This window comes from Grammomys surdaster, unplaced genomic scaffold (assembly GCF_004785775.1).
Source record: "Grammomys surdaster isolate TR1022 unplaced genomic scaffold, NIH_TR_1.0 193, whole genome shotgun sequence".
NCBI lineage: Eukaryota > Metazoa > Chordata > Mammalia > Rodentia > Muridae > Grammomys > Grammomys surdaster.
The window spans coordinates 11277474-11287142 of NW_021604638.1; the positions used below are offsets into that span (position 1 = coordinate 11277474).

The 9669-nt window shown below is 47.3% G+C and overlaps 1 protein-coding gene across 1 annotated transcript; it reads left to right on the top strand.

The window, feature by feature from the left end:
- Positions 1-4204: 4204 nt before the first annotated feature.
- Positions 4205-8241, top strand: Fitm2 (fat storage inducing transmembrane protein 2). Its single transcript, XM_028769670.1, has 2 exons — positions 4205-4425; positions 6454-8241. The coding sequence occupies exons 1-2, from the start codon at positions 4253-4255 to the stop codon at positions 7067-7069; spliced, it is 789 nt and encodes a 262-aa protein (XP_028625503.1). The 5' UTR covers positions 4205-4252; the 3' UTR covers positions 7070-8241.
- Positions 8242-9669: the final 1428 nt, after the last annotated feature.

Consider the following 9669-nt stretch of genomic DNA (forward strand, 5'->3'; position numbering starts at 1 on the left):
AAGAAAGAAAGAAAGAAAGAAAGAAAGAAAGAAAGAAAGAAAGAAAGAAAGAAAGATTTAACTAGAACTTTTTATGGAGACTCCCATTCCAGATTTTTTTTTTTTAAAAATTGTTATTTAACCAAGTAACATAGGTTGATTTACTGTAAAAACAGATCAAGGGGGATGGGGTGGGGTGGGCAGAAGGAGGTTTATTCGCCTGAGCCAGGTTTAAAGATTGCTTTTATTTGGTGAGTTGGGTTTTTGAGACAAGGGCTCACTTAAGGAGCTCCCTGGCTTCGGACTCTGTGTAACCCAGGACAGCTGTGAACTTTGGGCCATCCTCCTGCTTCTGCTCTGAGGGCTGGGATCATAGTTATTCACACCAAGCTCTGTTCAAAGCAGATGTGCTTTGAATAATAAATATCCCTAGGTGACCACCTTGCTGAAGGCACAGGTTCCAGGGGACTGGCTTTTGGGAAATGAGTGTAATCTAAGGGCCCTGATATCACTGGGGTTGTAAATCCAGGATAGGTTCATCATTTGTAAACCATGCTGTCAAGAGGTGGGAGGCAGGGGGAGGGCCTGATGGGAAGGTGTAGCCCTGGGCTCCTCCATTCTCCACCTTTCCTCTCCCCTACCTCGGTGAGGTGAGCAGTTAGATCCTGCTTTTCCTTCAAGGCTCCTTCTGCCTTGTCACATGCCTAAAGTTCATCCTCCACCTGTGAACCAAACCTCTCAAACTGGGAACCAAAACAAGAGTTTGCAACTTTATTCCCTTCTTATATTCCCTTCTTAGATTATACAGCATTTTTATCCCTCCCTCCCCACCCAGTCTCCCTCCCTTCCTCTCTCTCTCTCTCTCTCTCTCTCTCTCTCTCTCTCTCTCTCTCTCAAGGGTCTCCTGTACTCCAGGTTAGCCTAGACTTGACTAGGTACCCAAAGATGACCTTGAATCCTTGATCTTCCTGCTTCTACCTCTAACACATTAGGATTGCAGGCTCAGGCCGGCACATGCTACCACACTTGGCTTCGTGCATGCGAGGCAAACACTCTGACAACTGAGATCCATCTCAGCTCCTCATGTCTGTTCTGAAGGTCGATGTATATAAGTGTTATGGCAGTGCCATGCTGTTTTAATTATTACTGCTTTAAAATGTCATTTGCAATCAGGTGGTATAATAAACTTTCTTTTTTTTGGCTCATGCCTACCTTGGCTATTTTTGTTATATTCCATAGAAATTTCAGGATTAAAGGGCTAGAGAAGTGGCTCGGCCATTAAGAGCACTTATTGTTCTTCCAGAGGACATGGGTTTGATCCCCAACGTGCACATATCATCTGTAACTCCAGTTCCAGGGGATGTGATGATCTCTTCTGGCCACTGGTGGTACCAGGCATACGCGTGATGTACAGATGTACATAGTGGTAACACATACATAAGAAAGTTTAGGATTATATTTTCTGATAGGAATTGTCTGCATCTGAAGGTTGTTTTAAATAATGTGCACAGTTCAGCAATATTAATTCTTCCTGTACGTGAAGATGGGGTATCTTCCTACTTATTTGTACACAAAACAATGCTTCCAAATGAGTATTCATATAAAAGACAAATAACAGTTGTAAATCAACAGTAGGGTGGTACTACTGAGGTCCCTGTCTCTCTCCCTCCCCCCACCGTGTGTGTGTGTGTGTGTGTGTGTGTGTGTGTACATCTGAGTCCATACAGAGGCCAGAGGTCAATGAGTTAGTTAATGTTAGATATCTTGCTCTCTCCACCTTATTTTTTGAGGCAGGGTCTCTTGTTGATCCTGGAGTTCACCAATTCTACTAAGATCCCTGCTAGCAAACCCCAGGGATCCCCCTGTCTCTGTGTCTCCGGTGCTGGAATTACACAGGCACACCACTGCGCCTGGCTGTTTCTGTGGGTGCTGGTGATCTACTCAGAAGTCCTGGAGCTTGCATGGTGAGCACTTCACCCCCGAGCCTTCCCTCCGTCACCTGCGTGCAGTCTTCTATCCCTTGTGGTGGGAAGGCAAGGGCACTGCACGGCAATGTCTTACCGTTACGACTTCAGTGCTTCTCATGTCCTATTATGAAATCAACAGTGAGTCACGACAAGCTTTTGTTTGCTTGCTTGCTTGGTTTTTGGTACTAGTTATTTGAACGTAGAGCCTCACAGCCCTGAAATTCTTCATCTAGACCAGGCTGCCCTCGAATTTGCAAGATTCCCCCAACCTCATTCCAAGTACTGAGATTATAGGTCAGGCACACCAGGATGTTTTAAAAATCAAGTTGAGTTGTATAATTGAGCATAAAGAAATCCCAGCTTCCCACACATGGTAGGAGCATGTTCTATCATGAACTGTCATCAAATTGTATCTAAAACTATAGATCTATTAACATAATTGCTTATATGCTGCATGTGTTTCTATGTGTACTATATGTGTGTGCAAACTGTGGTTTGCTGTTAAATGTTTAATACGATGAGCCCTCCTGAAGAAAAGATATTAGTATTTACATATATAGATTATGAACTTTCTAAAAATAAAAACCTCTCAATATAAGAGTGTTGTACATGACTTACAATGAAATATACAATCCTTTTTTTTTTTTTTTTTTTTAGAATAGTGGTCTCATGTAGCTCAGGCTTGTCCCAAACTCACTCTGTGGCTGAGCCATTACGTCTGGCATGCTGAGGATTACAGTCATGCATTGCCACACACAATTTATGCAGTGCTAGGCACTGAACCGAGGATTTCATGCATGCTAATCAAGCATTCTACCAACCAAGTTACAGCCCCAGCTCCCACGGGACTCTCTGTTGTAACTATAACGGGCTGATGCTTACACTGTGATTTTACTGGACATTTGTATCCACAGCCCACCTATGATTTCAGCTCAACCATACATTGACAAATGGAGCCATAGCCCAGGGAAGACAGGAGAGGACAGAATACAGGCTGGTTTTTGTAGCACTTGCCAGTTTCCTTAGTGTAAATACTTCTATGTGGATGGTTTCAAGCTTCCTGTGTGACATCACAGGAGGGGGAAGAGAGCACAGAGGTGTACCAGGGAGGTACAATTGATGCAGGTAGACTCAAGAGCATATTTAAGCCAGATGTGATGGCATATGCCTGTAATCCCGGCACCCAAGAGGGAGGTAGAGACAGGAAGACAGACACAGGTTCAAAACCAGCCCTTTCTAGATAGTGAGCTCCAGGCCAGCCAGGGCCATATAAAGAGATCCTGTTTCAAAATAGACAAACAAGAACATTAATAATAATAAAACATAGTAAAATAATTAGAAAGTGGTGGGTTTGAGTTTTTGATCTTGATTTTAAGTGTTAATCTATAAAATACAGCGGCTACGGAAGAACTCACGGCTGGGAAGCTTCATGGGCTAGGAGCTTAGCTAAGGGACAAAACTGAGTGAGTCACCAGTGCCTTATATGAGCTCTACAAACTTCAGACACCCAAGATTTTCAGTCAACAACACAATTGTTTCATTCCTACATTTATTTTATCTATTTATTTATCGGTTTGTTTATTTATTTATTTATTGTGTGTGTGTGTGTGTGTGTGTGTGAACAACTTATGCGAACTGGTTCTAGCCTTCCACAACGTGGGTCCCAAGGATTGAACCCAGGTTATTTGGCTTGACAACAAGGGCCCTTACCTGTCTCAAAACCGGAAGTAGTGTTGGGCACGGTGGCACATGACCTTAATCTCAGTACTCGGGAGGCAAAGTGCAGGTGATCTCTGAGTTCGAGGCCACCCTGGTTATACAGAATGAGTCCCAAGACAGCCAGGACTACTCAGAGAAACCTTGTCTCAAAACAAAACAAGTTGATAAGATTTAAATTTAGTAATTACTTTCCAATGAAACTTCATCTCAAAACTCTGCATCTGAACCAGTATAAGGAACTCCCAAAGTAGCTCTTAAGAAGGTGGGTCTCTTGATTGTATTTTGCAGATGAAGAAAGCAGCGAGAATCCTACAAACGTGAGGGTAGCAGATTGCCCAGGCAAAGTGCAGCCTGCAGTGCTCTTAGCACGTAGCTTGGGAGCGATGAGGGGAAGCGGCGCAGGTAGAGGCAGTCCTGCACTCTGCAGAGACCCCTCCTGGCCACTAGAGGGAGCCCCTCCCCTTAGGGGGCGGAGCTTGCGGAAGCACGCATGCGCCCAGAGGGATGTGGCGGTACCAGCTCGGGCGCAGGGGAAGACGGTGGCCGAGAAGGCTCCGGGCGGCGGACGGTGGCCGAGAAGGACCGGCATGGAGCACCTGGAGCGCTGTGCGTGGTTTCTCCGCGGGACGCTGGTGCGGGCAGCGGTGCGGCGCCACATGCCCTGGGCGCTGGTGGTCGCCATGCTGGTGGGCTCGGTCCTCAAGGAGCTGTCTCCGCTGCCCGAGAGCTACCTCAGCAATAAGCGCAACGTCCTCAACGTGTGAGTGCATCAGGCTCCCGGGCCCCGCGCCCCAAGAAGCCAGTTGGATGCTGGGGTGGGCGAGTCATCGGGAGGGAGCCCCGTCTTGACAGCCTCGTCCGTGCGCGTGTCGGGACGCCAGGACCCTGGGAAAGCGGTTGACACTCGCGCCTAATATTTGAGCATTCCGATAGGAGGATCGAGTTGGTGACGGGTGGGTTATAAGTGCCAGTGGGTACATTGGAGCGGCTTTTACTCCACCCCCAGAGTTAGGTGCTCGCCCCTGTCCTGTTTGGAGAAATGTCACCTTACTCCTGCCGGCTAGTCAGACACCCTTCTCCTAACCACTGTGGCAAAAATCCCACCATTGTCTTAAAGACCACCTCTAGACCCACCTACCACCCTGGGAGCTTTTGCCCTCCCGGCCCTACGTTGGTAGAATCGTGAAACCTTTCGCGCTGGTGACCTTTCTCCTGGATCTCCTTGGACTTTCTCAGTACTCTAAAGTGCATGGCAGTTACCCAGGAAAGCAACCTCAGCCGACCTCTTTGGGACGACTCTCTAACTCCACTTATTTCTTTCCTAGTTCTTTAAAAAACACTTATATCCCAAGTTTTTGTACAGCACTCCGTTGGAGCAATCCAGGGAGTTTGGAAGGTGAAATTTCTCCTTCCATGTGAACTTAATGGTTCAGACTAGTGTCTCCAGTTTGCGGAGAAGCTGCCACTCTTCTTCTTGTTAATCTACTTCAAACCCGGTTTTCTCTTTTGAGCAGCTGGGTCAGGTTTCTGGCAGACCTTGGCTTTAACAAGCCTGCGAAGGTTTTAGTGATAGGCTCTTTGGTGGTGTCTGAGAAACTACTGGAACCTAGGGAAGAAGCATCCTGTCCCTGGCCCACCTTCATCCTTACCCACTGGTAGTGGCTAGTCAGAGAGTGAGGGTGGTACTTGTTTCAGACCTCTTTTGTGTGTGTTTTCTGCCCAGGTCTTCAGGTCAGCCACCTTTCATGAGCACAGAGGAGGCAGACGTGGCAGATGTTGCTTTATCTGGCCTAATGAACCAGGAGCCCAGCAGCCTGGCACACCAATCTCTGTTGTTTAGGGGTAGCCATGGAGTCTAATGTTTTGTTCCAAGGTGTGATGCTGATTAATAGGGAGGGAACTGGCAGTGACTCGTTGAATCTGGAAGAGATTTTAAGAACGGCTTGGTGCCCTTAGCTTTCCTAGCTGAGGGAACTGAGGCCTGAAGGTACCCCTAATAAATAAGAGTCAGAGTCAGGATTCAAACTCTGGTCCTGTAGCTTGAGTAAAGCTCTTTTCCTACCAGCTTTGTAGAAAACAACACTGGTAGAAAAGACATGGACTTTGGGGCTGCGTAAAGTGTGGCTCAGTCTGTTTGCCACTGTGTGTGTGGCCTCGGCAGAGTTCAGTTTTCTGAGCCCCCAGAGCTCTCTGTAAAGTGGGTGAAATGAAGGCTGGCCGTACAAGTCAGGTGATAGAGCCTTCCTAGCATGCACACAGGTTTGGACCCCGACACCACATAGAACTGAGTGTGATACCTATAATGGTGCTGCTTGAGAGGTCGAGGCAGGAGGGTCTAGAGTTTAAGACTATCCTCAGCTACGTAGGCAGTTTAAGACAGCCTGGGCTATACTTAGAAGAAAAAAAAAAAGACCCTGTCCTCCTCAGCTAATTGTAGATATGGGTGAATGCATCTGACATTTGATAGACACTTAGATATTGCTTTCCTGAGAAAGTAACCTAACTGGAAAATGTCAGGCCCTGGATTCGAACCCTGATCTACCACATATGACCTCCATTTTGGCATGACACATCTATATGGCTCAGTGTCACCTCAGAGTTATGGGTTAACTAGTTTCAGTGCTTAGGGAATAAAGCATGTGTAAGCATGTATTAATAGAATAGAAGAGGGCATAGCTATTTGGATGGACCGCTTCGGTGGGTTTTAAATAACTTTCCTTAGGAGCATGACGATACCATTTCTTTTCTGCCAAGTCTGTTCTTCACCTGCGTTTTCCTCCTCTGTCAGGTATTTTGTTAAATTGGCCTGGGCCTGGACAGTCTGTCTCCTCCTGCCTTTCATTGCCCTCACCAACTACCACCTAACGGGCAAGACCAGCCTGGTCCTACGGCGGTTGAGTACCCTCCTCGTGGGCACAGCCATCTGGTATACCTGCACAGCCCTCTTCTCCAACATTGAGCACTACACAGGCAGCTGCTACCAGTCCCCAGCCCTGGAGGGCATCAGACAGGAGCATCGTAGCAAGCAGCAGTGCCACCGGGAAGGGGGCTTCTGGTATGGCTTTGACATCTCGGGCCACTCCTTCCTACTGACCTTCTGTGCGCTCATGATCGTGGAAGAGATGGCCGTGCTGCATGAGGTGAAGACAGATCGCAGCCACCACCTCCATGCCGCTATCACCACCCTTGTTGTAGCCCTGGGCTTCCTGACCTTCATCTGGGTGTGCATGTTTCTGTGCACAGCCGTTTATTTCCACGACTTGATCCAGAAAGTGTTCGGCACCATGTTTGGTTTGTTGGGCTGGTACGGGACATATGGGTATTGGTATCTGAAGTCTTTCTCTCCAGGACTTCCTCCCCAGAGCTCTAGTTTGACTTTGAAGCAAGATACTTACAAGAAATGAAAGAGACGGAAATAGGGACAGGAGGACAATGGCTAATAGGATTCCCACCTACTTTGTCCAGTGACTGGCTACGTTATCTGTCCAATTTCAGAGAGGACCCTTACTAGGTACCTTTGGACTGGGGGATGTCTGGGGAAAAGTTCAGTCCTCAGACTCTGCTAGCGGTGCCACCATGTTGCCAGCAGCACTATTCTTGTCACATTCTTCTCATCTCTGACAAGATGTGACCTTAATCTGTTCCCAGAGGGAGATCCTAAGGCTCAGCAGAGGGATAACAGACAGCCTCATCGTGTGGGTCAAGGGAAAACCAGTGCTTCAGGACAATTTCTGCTGTGGCCATCTGGGCTCTGGTTCTCTTTAGAGTTTAGTGGCCACGGCAGTGCTGTTCATTTAACAGTGTTTCCCCATGGCCGACTCTGAGATAAGCATTTGCCCCTGGCAGGTTCTTTATTAAATACCCCAATGCCTACAGGACACTCTCTGGCTGTAGCATCCGTGTCCTCTGCAGAATGCTGCTGCTGCACCTGGCCATGATTGCCAACAGGGGCCCACGACCCTGCAGTGCCTGGATGATGATTGCTGTTGTTGGTTTTGTTTCTCTGTGTAGCCCTGCGTGTCCTGGAACTCACTCTGTAGACCAGGCTGGCCTCAAACTCAGAGATCTGCCTGTCTCTGCCTCCTGAGTGCTGGATTAAAGGCGTGTCCACCACAGCCTAGCACTTGGATGGTTGTTTTGTTTTGTTTCTGTCCATACTGTGTATCGTTGTGTGTTAGAGTTTGGAGCAGTAACTGAGCACCCTGTGCGTTTTCTCTCTTCTCTCCCAAGTGACTGCTCTATGGCTTTAATCATCACTCTCCATGTGTTCTCTGTTGGCAAAGCTCCAGTGCCACACCTTGGCATATGAAAATTGTTTTGAGGGCTTTTTGTTTTTTAGAACACTAACTTTTTGTATAAACCAAATTCTTGGCTTGTCATATGAAATCCCACCTCATAGGATTGTTCTGTCTCTTAGGAATATAACTGGAGCCAGGAGGCATGGTGCTGCATGTCTTTAGTCCCAGCACCGGGAAGGCAGAGACAGGCAGGTCTCTGAGAGTTTGAGGTTACCCTGCCAGGGCCGCATTGTGAGATCCTGACTCAAAAAAAAAAAAAAAAAAAAGGAAAGAAAAAACTGAAAAGCAGACGTGCATTGTCTGATGAACTTTAGGCTGGGACAGTAATTCAGTCAGGTGCTCATCTGTCCTAAAGCTTTCCTGCCCACTGACTGGTAAGAGAGACAGAATAGGGTTTGGGGACCTCACAGGACCATAAGACAAGTGCCACAGCCTAAGGGATTTTTCCCTTTGGAGATTATGATAATTTAGAAGTGAAATAGAATGTTTCCCTCTGATGCAGGAAGCCAGCCAGCATGCAAAGCCACCCATATTATACATACCGCTGCCATGCAAAGCCACCCATATTATACATACCGCTGCCACACAAAGTCATCCATATTACATAGCGCCATGACTGCCATGACTTTGACCCCGCCTCTTCCTCCCCATCTCACCAACAGAACAACCCCAGGAAGGGGCGTTCCATGGCCATGAGAGTCTTTCTTTGCAGCACTTCCTGGCTTCCAGCCATGTCATTCTGTGGCATTCACCGTGACTGTTAGGGTAAGAAATCTCTTCACCCATGTCTCACGTGGCAGGCTTCCAGTCTGGTGGGAAGGGTCCTTTCCTCTCCCGGGTGATCTCCTTAAGCCTGGCACAGCTGAGCCCCTGGCCCTTTGGATGATGATCCCTGAAGCTGCTTCCATTAGCTGCTCTGCCCTAACAGAGCTGGCTAATGACATTAACTGATGAGCTTCCGTCTGACTGTCCTCGCTCAAGCTGAGGTTGTTAGGTGCTTAGTAAATTAAGAGTAATCTCTTTCTTTTCATTTTAGTATGTTTTAAATTTTTAATTTAATCTTTTGAGTCAGGGTCTTACTATGCAGCCCTGGCTGGTCTGGAACTCACTATGTAGACCAGGCTGGTCTCAGACTCACAGAGATCTACCTGCCTGCCTCTGTTTCCTAAGTGCTGGGATTAAAGGTATACTAAGATTAAAGCCACCACATCTGGCTAATAATTTTTAAAAATATAATAGTCTATTTAAAATATGTATTTTATATCCTGTTGAGCTACAGGTCAACTTGACCAATCACTATTTAGGATGTGAGATGTTGTCGCCAAAGGGGAAGAAAGGCAGTCAGAAAGGAGTCACCATGATGCTTTGCTGAGTTGACAGTGGACCGAAAGGATGCTTGACCTGGGAGTTTCCACTCATCTCCCAGGGTAGGAATGGGCCTGGAGATGACGGTAGGACTGGTAAAGTCTCTCAAGCTTCACCTCACAGCAGAAGAGAGCAGACACAGCATGCGGCCAGAGGCTCATTTGTCACACTGTGGCTCCAGACATTTTTCTCACGTGGCCTGACCAGGTTTAACATTAAATCGACAACACACGGGGACTCTCAGCTGCTCAGCGTTCTCTACAAATAGATAGATCAGATCACATGTGCTTATACTTGATATTCCTCCCTTTCTGCTCTGGGTGGGGTGGTGGGGTGGAGCC